This window comes from Vitis vinifera, chromosome 10 (assembly GCF_030704535.1).
Source record: "Vitis vinifera cultivar Pinot Noir 40024 chromosome 10, ASM3070453v1".
In the NCBI taxonomy this organism is placed as follows: Eukaryota; Viridiplantae; Streptophyta; class Magnoliopsida; order Vitales; family Vitaceae; genus Vitis; species Vitis vinifera.
Genome location: NC_081814.1, coordinates 6,748,325 through 6,769,951, shown reverse-complemented (window position 1 = coordinate 6,769,951; position 21,627 = coordinate 6,748,325). Strand labels below are relative to the sequence as shown.

The following is a 21,627-nucleotide window of genomic DNA, read 5'->3' as shown; positions in this document are numbered from 1 at the left end:
ATGATTAAATATTACTTATAAATTTGATTTATAATTATAAAAGTAGAATGGACAAAAGAGTCACGTGTTACTATGGTTGTAGATGTATGCGCATTTTCATGTCAAAAACACCTAAGAACAATGGTTGTTTATTTTATCGTTGTCTATTATATCATGTAAATATATTTAACTATCACATAAAAATAAATTTATATTATTGAAATACACATATCATATTTAATTCTTTTTAATAATTTTTGTATTATAGGAATATCCCCGGTGCTTTGCTTTATATAGGTTGATGAATATGATCCACAACAATCTCAACTAGTTGTTAATTTATGACACTTAATGTCTATATCAAATCCTCAACGTCGTTTTCTATTTCTTGGTTATTGTGGGTATCACGTTGTTATCTGTTCTTTATTATTTATCGTCTTTCTTCTTTTTATTTTAATTATTGCTAAGTGAATGTATATATTATCTAAAAAATTATCATCTATAAACTCTCGAACTTTAATACATTACATTAAAATATGATGCTGGTGTTATAATACTTATAGTATTTATTTGTATTTAAAAAATTATAAATGATGTAAATAAATTTAAAAATGAAATATTTTTTAAAATTTAAATGAAGTGTGAATCTAAAAATTATTTACATATCTACAATACCAAGTTAATAGAAGAAAACACTCAATTTAACAAAAAAGAAAAAAAAAAACTTTTGAACATCTTCTTTGTTTTACTTGTTCTAATTTTTTTATTTTATTAATTCCATCAAATATGTTATTTTTTTATAACAAAAATTATTTTTCAGAATTCATTTACCAAATGTAATTTTGTTTTTGAAAACATAAAAAACTGTTCTTAAAAATTGTTTTCCAAAACAATTTTCAAAAATACCAACCAAACAGACTCATATTCTCTTAAACAAAGGGAAGAATGACAAATATAGATGGGAGAAGTTGTTATTAGGTAACAAGGAACTTGGATTTATTAACCTTTTTTTTTTTCAAGAGAAAAATGAGTTATGACTCACTAATTTGAAAAAAATATAGAAAAAGAATCCCAAATTTTATACATAAGTTTTATCTTTATTCATTTAAAAAAATTTAAAATACATATATTTTTTCATAAGACAAATAATCATTTCCTAAAATGTTAACCATGAGACCCAATTTATGATTTTTTTTCTCTCTCTAGAAACAAACATTCTTAGGAATATTGAATAACAATAAGATAAGAAATTTTAAAAATAACAAATATAATTAAAATTAAAATATTTAAAAATTAAATATAATCACAACTAAAAATTTTTATGTTAGGATAATGAGTTTACATTGAATGATATAAGGAAAGAACAACTAATATTCTAATATCTCAATTTTTATAATATCTAAATATTCATAATATCTCAATAATTTTATTTAATATTTTCAAATAAAAGGGTCATTTTAAAAAATAATTATCAAAATTTATATATAAAAAATTGTATATATATATTTTAAAATTTATAAATAATAAAAGTGATTATAAAATTTGAGAATTTTTGTTTATATATTTTTAAATTAGTAAGGTTAAACCCACTTTACCCTTTTTTCACTCAAAACCGATCGTGATTTTTACCATGAAAAATTGGTGGATCGCGCCTAGATAGAAATTTATAATGCGTATTAGAGGCGCATTTCGGATTCAAACCCCAAATCCCATACCCGTAGCTTGGCAACCACGCTGTCTCCAGAAATTTATTGGCAATTAACTAAAACACCCTCCATTCAGGGCAACAACCGCCAAACCAATCAAGGGTAGAATAGTAATTGCAATTCCCTCTCACAAACACGGCACACTATATCGCTTTCTGCCTTCCCCGAAGGCTAAACCTCCACAACTCACACCCCCTCCTTTCCCTCCCCCATTTTAAATCTGTCCCTTTTTATTTTTCTCTCTGTATGTAAAAGACACTGAAAAAGGGCTGAAACAGATCAGAAGAGGAAGCAGGCGAAAGAGAAGATGATGCGATTATTTAACAGAGGAAAAGAACCCTCCGATGTTTCGCCCCAGGCCCTTCCTACCTACTCCTCCCCGTCGTCGTCTTCGGCAGCGCCTGTCACCGGCCCTGCCAGGCCAATCCGCCTCGTCTACTTAGATGAGAAAGGCAAGTTTCGGATGGATCCGGAGGCCGTCGCCACGCTTCAGCTCGTCAAGGAACCCATCGGCGTTGTCTCCGTTTGCGGTCGCGCTCGCCAGGGCAAGAGCTATATCTTGAATCAGGTTCCTTCTCGTTCTTTTTCTTCACATTGAGGGAAGTTAGTGTAATTTGGGTTTTCTTGTTTTTTTTTTGTTTGATTTGCGTTCTAGGTTTTGTATTTCGGAGCGTTGCATGGCTTGTGGGATATTTAGTGGTGATTTTTATGAAGTTTCGTTTTGTTTCGAGTAGAGGGACTTGTTCTTGAATTAGGGTTTGATTTGGGACTGTTTAACATGTGTCATTCCTCAAGAGAATTACATAATTTGGAGCAGTACACAGAAAAATCCCAAAACCAGAAAGGAAAAAATGGAATTCTTTTGCACTTTAAAAGCTATACTATAACCAACAACTTTCATAGACTTCTATCATATTATTTGACTTATACCAATTTACAAACTCTTTGTAAGAATTCTGTCTCAAGGTCGGTGTAGAGGGATTTCAGTATGAGTCCGTGGTGAACAAGATGATTTGACTTTTTTCTTTTCTTTTTTCTTTTTCCTTTTAACTAGACTCAATATTATTTGACTTCCATGAATGAATAGATATGAGATCCATAGACAAGTTGTGGTGTGGCAAAACTATGAAAAGAAGGAAGTGAACTCAAAAAATATAACATCTTTACATAGAGAGTATTTTCAAGATATAGGACTATAACAATGGTAAACCCTCCTGAGTACAAGAGTATCCCTTAATTTATAAATACAAAGAGAAATGATTTCGATTATGAACAAAGCTAAGATAACCAAATGCGTGACTAAGTTGAAATGAGATCAACTTGGATGTAGAAGGGAAAAAAAGTAGGATTATTGATAATAGGAAAGGGAATACGATTAATGAGGTGGTGTGCTTTGAGAATCATTGGTCTAAAAATGTTTTTGTACGTGCATATTAAACAATAAGGTACAACAATATTCAATAAATGATTTATTTTTTGCTCAAAAATACCATTTTATTAAGAAATGTGGGGCACAACTAGTTTAGTAAAGAATAACATGATCAACACAAAATGAATTCATGATTGATTGTATCTATTCCAAGAATGATCAAATAGAAGAAATTTAATGTTTTTACTAAATTAGACTAGAATTTCATTGTAAATTTTAGAAACAACATCAGGTAGTTTAGATAACTTTGTCATAAAAATAACCATTGCATTTGAAAGTAATCATTGACAAATACAACAAGAGTGTGGGAGGAAGCTAGGGAGGGGGCCCAATGGAGCCCCCCCACTTTTCATCAGTGGCTAGGAACTTGAGGGAGTGGATGCCTTTTTAATGAGGAGGATAGGATGAGTTGGACGAAAACTCAGAGGCATCTTTTGATCAAATCTCTCTATGCTTTCTTAGCCAGGGGTGGAGGAGGCCCTTTTCTTGCAAACATAGTTTGAAATCTTCAGGTGGTGACAAAAGTAAGTCTTTTGCATGCGCTACTTGTGCAACTTTGATGAAGAATCAATTGATTATTTACTCCATTGTGCCAAAGTAAGAAATGTTGTGGCAACTAGTTTTTTCTCTATTTGATGTGACATGGGTGATGCACACTTCAGCTAGAGAGAATTTTCTAAGCTAGTGTGATTCATTTTTGGGGGAAAAAAAAGGAAAGTTTGGAGGGTCACTTCTTTATTCCTGTTTTGGACTATATGGAACTATGGAAGGAAAGAAATAGGGGGCCATTTCAAGATTTGGAGCAGTTGGATCAAGTAATTAAATATTCTTTTTATAGCTACTTTTTTGGATTGAGTTAAGTGTACATATAACATCGCTCAATGTCCATCATTGGCTTTGTTGATTGGCTAAGCTTCAAGTTAGGAGAGGGATGTTTCTTTTGTATTCTATTTCCTTTGTTAGCCTTTTGGCACATATTATATACATTGTGTGTACCTTGGTATGGCCTTTCTAAGGCATTCTTTATATATTTTCTTTTATTGCCTATAAAAAACAAAAATAAATAAAAAAAGATGGAGAACCAGGGAACAACTAAAAGAGAGAGACTAAGAGAACTGCACACTTTTTCTGATCAAAAAAAAAAAAGAGAACTGCACACTTTAAGTTAAGATTAAAATTGCTTCTTAATAATCATTCTCTTTGCTGTTAGTTCTTTAACAAAACCAAAGCCGCAACCTCCCTTCAGCCTCACCCACACCCCACTTTCCCCACCCCAACTAACAAAAAGAAAAAACAAAGAAAACAACTTTAGGGTGATAAAGCTCCATATTTATTTGAGGTCATTGTATCCTAGTTTACTATGTTATTGAATGCTTATTCGGATGCTATAATGCTGTATAGGGCTCCAGCTAGACAGATTTGAATTTGAATTATTCAGCTTAGATGCTTTTGAATGTTAATTTAATATTGCCATTACAGTAAAAAAAAGTGTACCTCTCTCCTCATTCTTTCCTGTTATATATCTGTACAAAATGTTTTGTGTCACATCTATAACTATGTGCACTGCTTGCATGCATTTGTTGTAGCTTCTTGGGAGGAGTAGTGGGTTTCAAGTTGCATCAACTCATCGGCCATGTACCAAAGGGCTTTGGTTGTGGAGCACACCCTTAAAGAGAACTGCTCTTGATGGAACTGAATATAATCTTATACTATTGGACAGTGAAGGAATTGATGCTTATGATCAAACGGTTAGTTTCAGTTCCTCTACACAAGAATGAATCCATGTTGGTTTGTCAATTATTTGGTTGATTAATGAAGTAATGAACTTGTTGTGCTGGATCTGTTTCTTAGCTTTTGTAATTTAGTCCTGGACACTGGGCAAATCTCATTTTGCTTGTTCATCAGTTTGTTTATATCCATTTTTAGCTTTTTGATATTGTTTCTATCTGTTTATTTATTTGGTTTGCTAACTCCCAGTGATTATGTTTTCTTACTTTCCTATGTTTTTCTTTTTTTGACAGGGAACATACAGCACACAGATTTTCTCCTTGGCTGTCCTTTTATCTAGTATGTTCATATACAACCAGGTTGGTACATCATATGCTCAAGTTGTGGACAAGGATTGGTTGTGGGATTTAGTAGACAGTTTCTTTTTATTGAAATTTGATCTATTTTGTGTTTTCTCCTCACAATCAGCATGCATTGTGTATCATGTCCATAAATTCTGTTGTATGGGTTCTTGATTCTTCTGCCTATTTACGTTCTTCCTTCCATTCAGATGGGTGGTATTGACGAAACCGCACTTGACCGCCTCTCTCTTGTCACCCAAATGACTAAGCATATACGTGTTAGAGCTTCTGGGGGGAGGACTACACCTTCTGAGCTTGGGCAGTTCTCTCCGATCTTTGTTTGGCTTCTAAGGGTAATTATATTTTGTATTATGTGATTTCTATCTGTTCTGTTAATACGAAAAGACTGTCAGAACCTTTTGGCTCTCTTTGAATGTTTTATAGTTTTATATGTTTGTTAAGTCAGTCTGTGAGTACACATATGTGGGTCTCACCATCAAGTTTCTACTCTCAAACTCATTGGTTTGAGCTCATGCTCTTCCATAACTTCAAATTGCATTCATCAGCCATGCTAGCTTTAACTTCATCATGTTTAGGGCTCTAAATTTTCAAATGGAACAGAATTGTTGTCTCCAAAATGATGAGATGATAACTCTACTGAACTTTGTTGTTGGATGGTGCAAACTCATGAGGAGAGCTGGCAGCAGCAGTATGAGATTGCTCTTGTGATATCTTTGCTTTAGTATTATTTTGTTATGTTTTGCAATATGAGCTTTTGATTCCATGAAGATTACAGGTTTGGTTTTGTGCATTAACTGATTTCCAATTCATATCTTTTTGAAGAAAGTTTAATTTTTAATGGGTATTGACATCTAGCTGCTTACCTGCAGGACTTTTATTTGGACTTAGTTGAAGATAATAGGAGAATAACGCCCCGTGACTACCTAGAGCTTGCTTTGAGGCCGGTTCAAGGTGGTGGGAGAGATTTAGCTGCCAAAAATGAGGTACTATATGGCATTAGTTTTAGTCCTTGTAAAAAATTTTAGCCAGTGTGACAGTTCTTCATTCTGTCGCCTGAGCTTAGGTCTCAGAGCCTTGAATGCTTGATATTTTGGTTGCCAATTTCTGTTGTAAATGTCCAATTGGAGATGCTAATTGTATAACAATAATTATCACTAGATCCGGGATTCCATTCGAGCTCTTTTTCCAGACAGAGAATGTTTCACCCTTGTGCGGCCTCTGAATAATGAAAATGATCTCCAGCGACTAGATCAGATTTCGGTCAGTATCTCATGTATGCTATTATTTATTTATTTGTGTTTAAGAACCCAATTCTAGTTTTTTTCTCCCCTCTCATTGGTGTACTGAGATCTTGGGTTGTATGCAGTTGGACAAACTAAGGCCAGAGTTCAAATCTGGTCTGGATGCATTGACAAAGTTTGTTTTTGAGAGGACTAGACCGAAGCAATTAGGGGCTACAGTAATGACTGGGCCCATACTTGTTGGTATTACAGATGCTTATCTGAATGCTCTAAATAATGGTGCAGTGCCTACAATATCCTCCTCATGGCAGGTTAGTAATGCATCCAGAGTCCTGTTTCCAGTTATAATGTTTTGTGCTACTTTTGTGTATTTGGCAATGGTCAGATTTGTTATGCTTGAGTGACATGTTTCAATTTCATCATGTTGTCCATGATTGGTACCTTGAAAATGGTGTTTTTTTCAGAAAAATAGGATACTTGTGTCTCTGATAATATGAATATGGAAAAAATGTATGTAAACTCTGCTGCAAATGTGGAACTAAGTTTTGTTGCTTCCTGGCTTAAGAATTTGACCAACCTCCCTTCTGTAGTGGACTGATATTATATATATAGTATAAATGTTGTTGCAACTTGCACTGTTGGAGAACACAATTATATCAATCAAAACTCCAAACATATCCTCTTTTTTTTTTATGAGTGATAAAAGAAAACATCCTGATGAAAATGGGATGAATGCAAAGTTTGTATAAGATTTGGACCCAAAGAGGGGTTAAAGAAATAAAACCTAAAAGAAATATTTAAAGGAAATTCTCCAAGGCATCAAATAATTCAAATGTAATCATATTGTTTTCATTTTTTCTATCCTTTTTTTATAACTTGTAATAGAATTGAAATTTTAGCAATGGAAGCAAGGCTATACCGCAGCAGTTGTTTCTTTATATAAGGTCGAAGATTTTCATTTTATACTTTCACGAGGGTTTGAATTATTCTTTGTTTTGCAGAGTGTTGAAGAAGCAGAGTGCCGAAGAGCTTATGATTCAGCAACTGAAATTTATATGTCTGCTTTTGACCGAACAAAGCCTCCTGAGGAAGTAAGTATTTCTTATGTCCTAATTTTCCAGATATTTCTGTTATCTTCTAATTCTACTGGTTGTAGGTATCGCTAAGAGAATCGCATGATGAAGCAAAGCAAAAATCACTGGCTGCATTTAATGCTAGTGCAGTAGGAGCTGGTCCAACGAGGCAGAAATATGAGAATCTTCTCCAGAACTTCTTTAGAAAGGCATTTGAGGTGATTTGGTTTTTGTTTCTATAATAAAAAAGGTTATGAGAAAAAAGATGTGGATGTCGTGTCCTATGATTTAACAAAGGATATGCCCCTTGTATATGTTATTATATTTCTGGTCTATATTTTGCATTTGGTGTTTTTTGGTCCTAATTTCATGGAATAAAAATTACTTTTCTTTGTTTTTAGATTGAGTGTCACTTTTACTTTTTTTTTTTATCTTTATTTTGCATTTGGTATTTTTTTTGGGTCCCAATTTCTTGGAATAAAGATGGCTTTTCTTTGATTTTAGATTGAGTGTCACTTCTTTTTTTTGATCTTTATTTTGTATTAAAGATGAATTGAACTTCAGACCCACTTGTATATATTTGTTTGTGCATGTCTGCATGTGCGCTGGTGCAGAGTCTGTACAAGTATATAGCTATTCGCCCATGCTTGATTTATTGCTTGGGTGCTTTTTTTGGAGCTTAGAGATTTTAGTATAGTGGTTTTTTGTGAATGTATGTAAACTTAAAGGGTAGAACTGGCAAGTTTTGGTACAATTATATTGATGTATTTTGACTCTTTCTTGTAGTATGTGTGTTTGATAAAGTCTAGATATGTTTTCTCTTTGTTTCCACATATGATAAAAAGGGAAAAGGAATTATGATACGCAAGTTAATACAACGTGGTACACAATACTGAAAATGGGGGAACAATACACTACAAATCTTACAAGCAGACAACTATTCGTGTGACAAGGAGGAAATTTCTCTTATTTTATAGTGTTGGAAGTATGCAATAGTTTTTCTATTAGCAAATGCTGATATCGATTCAGTTGTGCATCTTTAATTTAATATTAATCTTTTAAGCAGATATCTTGTGCTTTTTGTGATTTGACTTGGATTTCCCTCTGATGCAGGATTATAAAAGGACTGCATTTATGGAGGCAGACTTACAATGTTCAAATGCAATACAGAGCATGGAAAAGAAGTTGAGAGCTGCTTGTCATGCTTCTGATGCAAAAATAGACAATGTCCTTAAGGTTAGTATTCACTTTCAAAATATTATCGATCTTTGTAGAATGCTTTTCCCTTGGATGTTGGCATTTCCTTTTTCAAATGAGATTCCCCATAAAGGAGAATTATAGGTCTGATCTTCTTAAGCATGATATATGCAATCTAAGATGCTGATACGTATGGGACTCTAATGCAAGAAGTATTTTATAAAAATCAGTGACCAAATAAGCTCAAGCTCACGTACCTATCAAAAAAAAAAAAAAAAAGGCTCAAGCTCACGTGAGCTTGAGGAACTATAGAACGTTTTAAGACTGAATTGATTTGAACATCAAGTTTCATCTCCTTTTATTCTTCCGGTTCATACCATGCCTTCCATTACTTCATAAACCATTAATCACTCTAATACACCATTCCACGACCTGTTGTTTCACTTCTGGATGCAGATTTCATGACAAGATGGGACAAAATACCTGCAACAAATTAAAAATGATAGAATTTTTAAACATAGTAATTGCTGCACAACTGCAATGTGACCTTAATTTATGAAATTACCGTGAGACCCTTCAGTCACCATTTTTATGTACAGTATGGGCATCTGAATCTTCAACTTTCATCTGAAAAGAGAAAATGATGGGAGAGGGGGGAAGGGGTTTGACAATTATAGGAATTGTTGGTTTACACCCATGGATGGAAGGGGACATCTACGCTAAAATCTCCAACACTAAGCAAATAAGTATGCTAGAAAATATGATTTGGGACTAGATAAAGAACCACAAAACAGAAAATGATTCAGTAGAACTGAAAGAAAAGGATATAAGCGTCTTCATAACCAACACAACATATGTGGAATTTGCAAAAATCAACTAGATTATTTATTAATGAGTATAGTCAAGTTCAAGAAAGCGGAGTGTGGGGAAAAAGCAGCATTGCCATATATATATATATATATATATTTTGATAAGTAAGCAAAGGTATTGTATTAATAAGAGGTGCTAAAATAGCGGCCCAAGATGCACAGATGAAAGAAACTCACCCTCCTACAGCTGTGGTGACCAAAAAGAAAATTGATCACACAAGATGTACAAAAAAAGACCTCCCTCAATGGGAACCCACTCAATCAATGAAATTTATTAATGTCGTAGGACCAACTTTTATAAACAGTTTGGTCTCAGACCAAAGTGAAAAAACAAAAATGCTTTCAGCCTTTGTAGGGACAGCACCTCATCATCAAAAGCAATGTTGTTTCTAGCCTTCAAAACTGACCAAAACAAGCACAAGGGGGGCGCTTTCCACACTGATCTATGCTTCTTGCCTACCCAAGCACCATCCCATCTCAAAAGAGTCTCCCTCACCGAGGATGGAAACACCCAACACACACCAAACAGAGTAAAAAGCAGTTTCCACACCTTCCTCGTCTTGTCACAATGGAGAAAAAGATGGTCAATAGACTCATCATTAACTTGGTATAAAAAACATCAATTGCTAAAGCCCGACCCTTCTTTTGAATTTAATCTAAAGTTAGAACTTTTCCCCAAGAAGCTTCCCAGGCAAAGAAACACATTTTTGGCTGCACCTAAGAGTTCCAGATAATCTTTATTGGAAAGCACATTGATGATTCCGGCTCTAAAACTTTGTAAAGGGATAACTGAAAAGTTACCATCTTTGGACTCCGGCCACCTCACCCTATCCTCCTCATCCAACATCACTCTTTCCTCGCACAAACGCACCAGCAGGTTGTCCACCTCATCCAACTCCCAATGATTGAAACGCCTAGTAAACAGAGGATTCCAACTCCCCCCAACACCCCACTTGCTGAAACAGTCCATAAATCACTCACCCAAACCTCTTTGGCTGCAGCTAACACAAATAATGAGAGGAAGGAATTGCACAACGGTGAGTTTCCATACCACTTATCCTTCCAAACACTCACTCTTTGACCATTACCCGCCACAAAAGAAACTCTAGAGCTAACAAGGTGGCCAAGATTTCTTATAGCTTTCCACAACCCTACTCCATGTCTTCCCTTAACCTCACGAGAAAACCACCTACCCTGATCCTCCTTATATTTCCTTCTTGTAACCTGGTTCCAAAAAGCCTCTCTTTCGTTTGCAAAATGCCACGTCCATTTTCCAAGGAGAGTCTTGTTGAGCGTAGCAAGACTCTTAACTCCTAGCCCTCCTTTACTTTTATCTAAGCAAACTGTCGACCACCTCACTAAATGAGGTTTTCGCTCAAGAGTCCCACCTCCCCATAAGAAGTCCCTTTGAATTCTCTCCAATCTCACTCTAACCACTCTTGGCATATGGAGGATGGACATAAAGTAAATAGGGGGGCTGGACAAGGAGCTACAAATCAAGATAATTCTCCCTTTCTTAGAGATATAATGTTGTTTCCACAAAGCCAACCTTTTGTGGAGTCTTTCCTCAATACCATCCCAAACTACCACGGAGTTAAAAGAAGCCCCCAACGGCATTCCTAAGTAGGTAGACGACAAACTACCCACCTTGCAGCCCATCTCGCCTAGCAAATCATCCACATTCTCCACCCTACCCACTAGGATCGGCTCACTTATATCCAAATTAACCTTCAAACTAGAGATTGTCTCAAACCACATCAACAACCAGCACAAAAACATCATTTGCTCCTCCCGCGCCTCACAAAAAATCAGTGTCATCAGCAAACAACAAGTAAGAGACCTCAACCCCTTTCCTACCTTTCCCCCACACTTGACAAGCTGATAAAAAACCACCACAAACTGCTCTCTTCAAAAGACAGTTGAGGGCCTCCATTGCTATCACAAAAAGGTAAGGTGAGAGCATGTCTCCTTGCCTTAGACCCCTAGAGTTTTGAAAAAACCCGAAGGGGTACTATTGACCAAAACGGAAAAATTGGTTGTGGATAAACACCACTTTATCCATTTTAACCACTTCTCCCCAAACCCAATTTTCTCCATAATCGTAAGCACGAACGATCACTCCACATAATCATAGGCTTTCTCAATGTCCAATTTACAAAGAATCGCCCCTCCATTGTTTTTCAAAATCGAGTCTATTACTTCATTCGCAATGAGCACTACATCTAATATTTGCCTACCTTCCACAAAAGCATTTTGAGCCTTGGAAATCACCTTAGCTAACACTCCCTTCATCCTATTGGCTAGCACCTTGGCCAACCACCTGTACGCCCCCCCCTCCCACCAAGCTTATTGGTCTGAGGTCCCTCAACTCCTCTGCTCCCACTCTTTTCGAAATTAGAACTAGAAAAGTGGCATTCAAACTCCACACAAAACAACCCGAATCGTGGAATTCCCTAAACAAATTCATCACCTCGCTCTTCACAAACTCCCTCGAAAACGACTTCTCCAGCCCTACCACCTCTACATCCTCCAGTCTCTCAAAAGACAGTCCACTAATACTAGGACGCCGGTTCCTCGAGGTAGAAAACAAGACCTAAAAGGCTTTGCAGACTTCCTCCTTCATTACACTGTCCTATGTGATCTAAGACCCATTTATTTTGATTCTGGCCATTTGGTTTCTCCTCCTATGAGCATTGGCCATTCTATGGAAGAAACTCGTGTTTCTATCCTCATTTTTTAACCAAATTTCTCTCGATTTCTGCCTCCAAGACATTTCTTCCGATAAGACCCATTTTTTATGCGTTTCTCTAGCATCTCTTCTAAACTCCTCCCCTTCCAAAGACAAAGGACGGGAGGTCTCCTCCTTATCCCAAAAATCCACCCAGTTCAAAGCTAGCTCCTTCTGCAATTCAGCCTTACCAAAAACTTCCTTGTTCCAACATCTCAAAATAGGCTTCAAAGCTTTCAATTTCTCATAAAGGATGAAGCTAGCAGACCCTCTAAAGTTCAACCCTTCCCACCACGATCTCAAATGAGTCTTAAAGCCCTCCTCCTTAGGCCACATGTTATCAAACCTGAAAGGTAAGGGAAGTGGTCTAAAATCGGCCTAGCGAAAACAAACTGAACAGCTCCCGGAAAATGAAGTTCCTAATCTTTAGAAATAAAGAAACGATCAATTCACGATTTATTCCGATTATTAAGACCGCCACTCCAAGTAAATAGATCTCCCTGCAAGGGCCAGTCCCTTTACCAAGTCCTTAATTACCTATAAAAATCTTCTCATGGATGAAGACAAACAACCTCTGCTATGCTTCGATGGGAATCTAATCATGTTGAAATCGTCTGCCACACACCAAGGATCAGTCCACAAACCCTAACGGCCCCCAACTCACTCCAAAAAACTCCCCTCTCCACCTTTAGTGTGGGACCATAAACCCTTGTAAAGCTCCAACAAAAGCCATCTTCATAGTTCTTAAAATGACAAGACACTGAAAAACTCCTTTCCTCCAAATCCATCAGTTGCAACACCCTATTGTCCCAAAACACCACAACCCTCCCGCAACCCCTCTCAAATTCACAACCCCTCACTCTAGATATCTAACCACCCTTAAGCTTCAAACAATCCCGCTAGTCAGTTCCTGGACTTTAGTTTCCTGCAAACAAACTAAATTCGCCTTCTGAGATTTTTTTTTTATAAGTAAGCAGATATTAGATTAAAAAGGCAAAAAGTCACACAGCATACAGGACGTATACAAAGCAGCCCAACCCAAAAACCAGAAAAAGCCCACAACCAAACCTACCCTCAAGTGGACGCGAGCCACTCTAAAAAACCTAAGAGTGAAGAGGACTCCTCTCCAATATACACCCTAGCCCAACTCCACAGATTACATACAAAAGAATTTTTGAGTTTCTATATAGATAAAAATCCCCCCCTAAACGCTAATCTATTCCTTTCCTTCCAAACCGTCCAAAAAATACACAACGGGATGGAAGTCCAAATTTTTTTCCTTTTTTTCCCCACAAAAGAACCCCTCCAATTGAAAAGCATATCTTTAATCGTTTCTGGAAACACCCACTGAATGCCAAACAAGGCTAGGACAATCTCCCAAAGAACCCGGACCACTGTACAATGTAGAAGAATGTGATTTACAGTTTCTTCTTCACACCCACACAAAAAACATCGGTTAGGGAACTGCCACCCCCTTTTTTGAAGCCTATCCAAGGTTAGGACCTTTCCCCACGTGGCCTCCCAAGCAAAAAACACAACTTTAGTTGGGACCTTGTCCACCCAAATGCCCCTATTCGGAAATACAATATCATTAGAAGCAACCAGCAGATTGTAAGCCTCCTTAACCCTAAAGATGCCACTTCCCCCACCTTTCCAAAGAACCGAATCCTCCTCTGAAGAAATTTTGTAGTCCCTTAGCATATACAGCAAATTACCTACCAAATCCACCTCCCAATCATTAAAGTCTCTAGAGAAACTGATGTTCCAACTTCCTTGGCCAAAGCTAGGGTCCCATACTTCGTTAACCGTTGCATTCCTATGAGCTGCCAATTTGAATAAAAGGGGAAAAGTTTGGGACAGCGCTGCATTGCCGCACCAATGGTCCGTCCAGAACCTAACTTTGGTCCCTTTACCCACCTTGAACTCAATATTATCCCAACACCAATCAGCTTCCTTCAGAATCTCCTTCCAAACTCCCACTCCAAACGTCCCATGAGCCTCATTAGTCCTCCAACCAAGGCCCTCTTGACCAAACTTCTCCATAATCACCTTCTTCCAAAGCTTATCTTCTTCAAAGGCAAACCTCCATAACCATTTTCCCAGCAAAACCTTATTCAAAAGGGCAATCCTCCTAATGCCAAGACCCCCCTTCTCCTTTTGAGCACACACCACCTCCCAATTAATTAAGTGAACTTTCCTTTCCAAACTTCCCCCTCCCCAAAGAAAGTCTCTTTGGAGCTTTTCGAGCCTTCTTGCCACCAACTTGGGCATTCGAAAGAGGGACAATTGGTAGATCGGCATGCTGGCCTTCTGAGATTTAATAATTGCCTTTATTAACTTTCTTTGGTCACTATCATTTACCCCTCTTATATTCCATGACAGAACACAAAGCTTCATTTAACTTCAGCTGGATTCCCCCGAGCCTCCCTAGATCCACAATAATTCACCGCAAACTCCAATTGCTTCAATTCCTGATCAGATCTAGAAGATTTTTGCCATTTTCTCTTTTTCCCCATCACCTTCTCAAACTGCTATTTTCTCTCATTCTTCGAAAAGCTTCAAAATTTCACCCTCAAAGCCCTCTGTTGGCATTCCCAAACAATGGCAAAACTTTTCTAAACAGCTAAACTTCCAAGACTCCAAATTCCCACCCTCTTCCTTCGGCACTCCAAATCCCGCCTCCAAAGACATTAGAGAATCCCCGACACCCTGTCCAATACCCTCTTCTTCTGCCAAAAGCACTCTCAAGGGGTTTACAGTCAACTCCCCTTCCCTATGCATCAGCTCACCGATCAAGATGTGGTTCTCCTCTACTATAACCAAAGCCCTCTCCATCCCAGAAGAAAGAGTAGAAGAAGAAACAAACCCTCACCTCCCCAAAGCACAACGAGTATTAGATGAAAGAGAGAGGTACCTAGATGCTTCCTCCACAAGGCACGTGTCAACCGAGAACACATTGACGGAAGTCCCCTCTACCGCTGCTAAACCTTCTCCACCAAACAGCTCTTCTTCCATTCCCCACGGTTTTGAATAAAGAACACTCCTCGAAGCCCTACCCTTTTTTAAAGATCCAACACACCCAACCCAATCTAGACCCATGGCCTTTTCAACAACGTGGTTGGGCTGACCCACTTCCCAAAATGGGCTTAGCCCTCTGCATTCATTCTTCAGTGACAGTCGCCCCAGATCACTCTCTGAATTAGAAGGGCCCAAATTCAAGCCCTTAATCCCATGGACTTGACAGTCTAGCCCAATGTGCCCTAAACCCTTTCCAGAATCGGGCCTCCCATCACAACTTAGAGGTGTTTTCTTCTTTCTTCTTCCTTCTCCAGCGTCAACGTCGCCATCAAAAGACGCAGCCACTTTTGCTGAGATATCGCCATCATTATGCTCTATACCCCCATCCTCTCTGTCTAAGTCTACCGAGCCATGCTCTGCACCACACAAAGACTCCTGCCCCAACCTTGTGCTCCACCCTGTGCATGAAACTCCTGCAACATCATCCCTACCCTTTGCTTCCTCACTCCCTCGACTCCTACTCATCGGAACCACCGTGGAGACCCACGACAGCATCTCCCACCAAAGTTGGATTGCAAAGCAAGCAGAGTTCACCACCAACTACAGCGTCCTTGGAAGGTCTATCCCCTCAGATTTTACCAAAATTCTGGCCCATTGCAACTGGGAGAAACTCCTCATGTCATTGTCCACACCAACGAAACCCCCACAATAGTTTCCTATTTTCCGGAACACCTCTCCATTCCAAAAGTGCAGTGGGAGACCCACCACCCTCACCCATACCTCTTTGGCAGGATTTCCTAACTGCAAACTACCAGCCTCAGTGTTCCATCTCTCCAAACGCAGAACTCTATTCTGGAACCATTGCACCCCCTTTTTCAGCACTCTCTCTGCCTCATCCCCATTTTCAAATTCCATCAAGAAGATCAGACCTCCCAATTTCGCGAATCTCACTCCCCCTTTCAAATTCCATAAAAGCTCCCCCCATCTTTTTAGCAAAACCAAATCAGACTCCAAAATCAACTCTTCTCCCCACCTTCCAACTAGACAACGACCCAACTGGTCCCCTCAGCTCAGCAACTCTCTACCACCAAGCTGAAGCCAAAAGGTGTCCCCTACCCTACCCGTCGTCACTCTACCAACATCCACAAAAGCCCTCATCTCCACTTCTCTTGGTCCGTCAAGACTCTTCTCAGCCAAAATGGCCCAGCCCCCAAGCAACCCCTTCCCTTCAGGGAACACCAAACAAAACCTCTTGCTCTCCAAATCAAGAATCGAGCACAGGACGAATCTCCCTACTCCATTGGTCCTTTTTTCTAGCCTGAACTTTCTCCCCTCATCCTCCCAAGAAGTGGCAAATCTTCCTTTTCCTTCTTGCAACATTCTTCGATTACACCCAACAGCCTCCTTGGGCTCAAATCCCCAAAACGAACCTAAGAGGAAAGCCATATATGAAAACAAAGAAGATACTTTGGTAGATAAACAGATATGATTATGAGATTTAGGGTCACAAATGGATGCTTTCAGATAGTAGAAACCTTTTAGAAGATAAAAACTTATTCTAGGAAAATTACTAGAAAATAGAAGGTTTTTGAAATGGGAAAACCTTTTAGAAAATAGTAGGGAAATGGGAAGTTCGCAAGTATAGAAACTTATTACAATAAAGAAATTCTAGCAAAAGGACTTCCTAAATTCTAAATAGGACCCAAATGATTAACTAACATTAACTTGGGCTCTAAACAATTCAAATCAGCAAAATGTCTAAAACACCCTTTTATTCTTTTTCATGAATAAACTCTAAGGGCATCATCTCCATCAATTTCATTCTTACTTGCCTTTTAGGAGAAAGAAAACCATCTTACCACTTCAATCTATGCTAGCCCTCTCATTTTTCTCTTTACAACTTGAACTTCTTCCCTTTTGGTGTAGAATTGTTATCATATTCATAAGTGGACATTACTTGGGACCTATTTGTTTCCAATTCCTTTTTGAAAACACAACTCATATCTCATAAGATGACTTCCTGTCCCCTAATCAAAATATAGTTGGCCAAGAAAGGTTGCAAGGGTTTACAGTCAAATGCTTCTGTTTCAAATTCTGGATGAGAATTCTACATGTTAATATAATAATCAAATACTTCTTGTCTGATATAGTTGTGATATGCCATGCAGGTGCTTGATAATCTTCTTTCCGAGTATGAAGCATCATCTCATGGTCCAGGAAAATGGAGGAAACTGTCCATATTCTTACAGCAAAGGTTTAGATTGACTCTTTCTTCTTCTTTTTTTAATAATTTTTTGGGTGTGTGGTTTTGCATCTTAACTTTCATTTAATGTTTTTGAACTGCCCAGTTTGGAAGGTCCAATACTTGACCTGGCCAAGAAGCTAATAGATCAAATTGGATCAGAGAAGAGTTCCCTCATGTTAAAATGCCGTTCAATTGAAGATAAGATGGGATTAGTCAGCAAGCAACTAGAAGCAAGTGAGAAGTATAAATCTGAGTATTTGAAACGCTATGAGGATGCTATCAATGACAAGAAGAAACTTGCTGATGACTATATGAGCCGCATAACTAATTTGCAGAGTAAAGGCAGCTCACTGGAGGAAAGATGTTCCAGCTTGTCGAAAACATTGGATTCTGCCAGGCAGGAATCATTAGAATGGAAAAGAAAATATGAACAGGTTTTAGGAAAGCAAAAGGCTGAAGAAGACACGGCCAATGCAGAAATAGCAATTCTCAAGTCCAGGAGCAGTGCTGCTGATGCTAGGCTGGCTGCTGCTAGGGAACAAGCTCAGTCTGCCCAAGAAGAGGCAGAGGAGTGGAAAAGAAAGTATGATATTGCAGTTAGAGAAGCAAAAACTGCCCTAGAGAAGGCTGCAATTGTGCAAGAACGAACAACTAAGCAAACACAGCTGAGAGAAGATGCTTTGAGGGCAGAATTCTCTGACAGTTTGGCTGATAAGGTGGCGACCTCCTCCCCCTTTCCTATTATCTCACATCTGTTTTTTCTTTGTTCTTCATGTTATCCTCAGTTCTCAAGGATGTAAAGGAGTAGTGATGTGTCCTCTCCTTGAATGCAAATGCAGGAAAAAGAAATAAAGGATAAGGCAGCAAAGATTGAATATGCTGAGCAATGTATGACAACTCTGAATCTAGAGTTGAAGGTGAGCTTCTTAGATCTTTACATTATGCAAACAAACAGCTATTATAATGTCTTTTTGAACTTAGACTTGTCACTTGAATGTGAGCATCTTAAATATTTCCTTTCCAAACAAACTGTTATTTAATCTCTCTTCCTCTCTTTCTAGCATCTTTTTGAGTTTAGAGCTGAAATTGAGATTCTTGAATGTTCCCTTAGTAAACAAACTTTTTTTGATAGGCAAAGAAAGGTGTATGTAACACAATATAACAAAAGAGAAGCCACAAAAAACCACCCTCACTCTCAAGGAGACCCCACCCAATCTACAAAATCAAACAACAAAGTGCTATTTAATCTCTCTTCCTTTCTCTCTAACATCTCCGTGAGTTTAGAATTGAATGTGAGCTTTCTGTTGCAAACAAACTGCTATTTAATCTCACTCTTAACATCTTTTTAGTTTAGAATTGAATGTGAGCTTTATGAATGTTTGTTTTGCAAATGAACTGTTTTTGATAAGTAAAAGGGTAAATATTATTAATGAACAAGGATGCTTTACATCAAGGTATACAAGACATATACAGAGGATACCCAAAAGCACAGCCATAGAGGGAGGAGAGGACAACCAAAAATACATTCATTCCCACCTGTACCAAGAACCCATCCAATCTACAAAATTAATAAGAGACAGAGAACCTACTTCTATGTACATGCTATGCCAAGACAAGAGCGTACTAAGGAAAGAGCGTTTCAATGCTTGAACCAGATGCTTCTTACTGTCGAACACTCTTTGGTTTCTCTCTTTCCAAATTGTCCAAAACATGCAAAGGGGAGTCAGTCTTCAAACTTTCTTACTTTTCCTCCCTACAAAAGGAACTGTGCCACCCTAAAAGAGTGCCCCTTATTGACAAAGGAGGGACCTATGCAATGCCCAACAAAGAGAAAAGAAGCTGCCTAAGTGAACTCATTACATCACAATGAATGAGAATGTGTTCAATCAATTCCTCGTTGCAGTTGCAAAGGACACAGCTATTCACCAAAGCCCAACCTCTGTTCTGAATCTGATCCAAGGTTAACACTTCACCACAACTAGCTTTCCAAGCAAAAAATGACACTTTTGAAGGGACCAACGAATTCTAGATAATGGCAACAGGGAATGGAGTTGCTTTGCAAACGAACTGTTATTTAATCTCCACCCCCTCTCTCTCTCTCTCTGTCCTTCCTTGCCTGATGAACATATGCAGAGTCTTGGGAAAATTTTGACATTCATGTGGTTATAAGAGTGGGGTATGCAATGTTTTGGGTGGAAGTAGGCTGTTTGGTGATTCTCTCCGTCCCCCTCTTTCTTTGGATTGATGGCATGTGCAGTGTCTTGACATAGTGAAAGGGAGGGGTGTGTTTGTATGGTGATTATAGTGATGAACTTTAGTGACTTCTTGCTCTGCATAGTTTGCATATGACTGGCATTCATAAATAGGAATATTTTGTACATCACTTGTCTGTATGTATTGACAACAATATGTTTACTCTGTTTTATCCTCTTTTGCAGGCTGCTGAGTCAAAAATGAAGAGCTATGATGTGGAAATCTCATCCTTGAAGCTTGAAATCAAGGAATTGGGTGAGAAGTTAGAGGCTGTAAACGCAAAGGCACAATCTTTTGAGAGAGAAGCTAGAATGCTAGAACAGGAGAAAATCCATCTGGAGCAGAAGTACCGTTCTGAGTTTGACAGATTTGAGGAAGTTCAGGAAAGGTGTAAAATTGCTGAAAAAGAAGCCAAGAGAGCAACTGAATTGGCTGATAAAGCGAGAGCAGAAGCAGTGTCTGCTCAAAAGGAAAAGAATGAGATTCATCGGTTAGCTATGGAAAGATTGGCCCAAATTGAGAGGGCTGAGAGGCATATTGAAAATTTGGAGAGACAGAAAACTGACCTGGCAGATGAAGTGCAGAGTTTGCGAGTATCTGAAGTGGAAGCCCTTTCCAAAGTCACGTTGCTGGAGGGAATGGTTGAAGAAAGGGAGAAAGAAATAGAGTCACTAATGAAATCAAACAATGAACAGAGGGCAAGTACAGTTCAAGTCCTTGAAGGCCTTCTGGAGAGTGAGCGTGCAGCACGTGCAGAAGCAAACAACAGGGCAGAAGCTCTTTCTGTTCAACTACAATCCACACAAGGAAAACTTGATTTACTTCAGCAACAATTAACATCGGTTCGTCTGAATGAAACAGCATTGGATGGTAAGCTCAAGAGTGCTTCCCATGGGAAACGTTCGAGAGTAGATGACTTTGACCTGGGTATTGAATCTGTTCAAGATATGGATGTTAATGAAAGAATAACAAGAGGAAATAAGAGGTCTAGGAGCACAACTAGCCCTCTGAAGTTCACGCAGTCAGAAGATGGTGGTTCAATATTCAAGGCCAATGAGGACAACAACAGCCAACAGACGAACCCAGAGGACTATACAAAATTCACTGTGCAGAAACTTAAGCAAGAACTCACAAAACATAATTATGGGGCTGAGCTGCTTCAGCTGAGGAATCCCAACAAGAGAGACATCCTTGCTTTGTATGAGAAACACGTGCTTCAAAAGTCATAACAGTTGTAAGTTAGGAATTATAGAGGTAGTGTGCCTGTAATCTACCGAGAATTGACTTGATAGATCAGCTTATGAACCTAGTACTTAGTGCTCAAGGTGTTTTGTGTCTGAACGGTTTCATTCCCATTAGTACAAAGCTTGGAATATCTGTTAGTGCAAATTGTCATGTTGCCTGCCACTGACATCATTAGCAACCCTTTAGGTGAGGTATAGCATTTGTCTATTTTTACATTTGTGTGTTTATGTATTTTCTGCTTGTGTGAGAATGTTTCTTGGTAGACCTTCCAGAGGCCATATGTATTTAATGGTGTGATCACTGTGGTTGGGAGTTTCCAGAACAGCATTTGCATTTATGTCCCTGCTGTATCTCGTGCTCATTTGGGTGGCAATGGGAAAGCACTGGGTGAATTTTTATTTGAAGGAATGTATTGAGTTTGGAGTTGTATTTTATTGTCGTATGCTTTCTTCTATGTATAGGAACTAAGTGGATGTGCGAGAAAACTTAATATTAAAATATGCTTTTTAAGTTATGAACTTCTAAAACTTTCTATTTAATTCTTTTAAGTATTA

At 38.2% G+C, this 21,627-nt stretch overlaps 1 protein-coding gene across 1 annotated transcript; it reads left to right on the top strand.

Annotated features, from left to right (window-relative positions):
• Positions 1–1,847: 1,847 nt before the first annotated feature.
• Positions 1,848–21,512, top strand: LOC100257282 (uncharacterized). The gene is made up of 14 exons (XM_059740010.1): positions 1,848–2,253; positions 4,701–4,862; positions 5,136–5,201; positions 5,393–5,536; positions 6,074–6,187; positions 6,363–6,464; positions 6,571–6,756; positions 7,447–7,536; positions 7,602–7,736; positions 8,632–8,754; positions 17,499–17,584; positions 17,679–18,291; positions 18,415–18,492; positions 20,014–21,512. The coding sequence occupies exons 1-14, from the start codon at positions 1,993–1,995 to the stop codon at positions 21,055–21,057; spliced, it is 3,204 nt and encodes a 1,067-aa protein (XP_059595993.1). The 5' UTR covers positions 1,848–1,992; the 3' UTR covers positions 21,058–21,512.
• Positions 21,513–21,627: the final 115 nt, after the last annotated feature.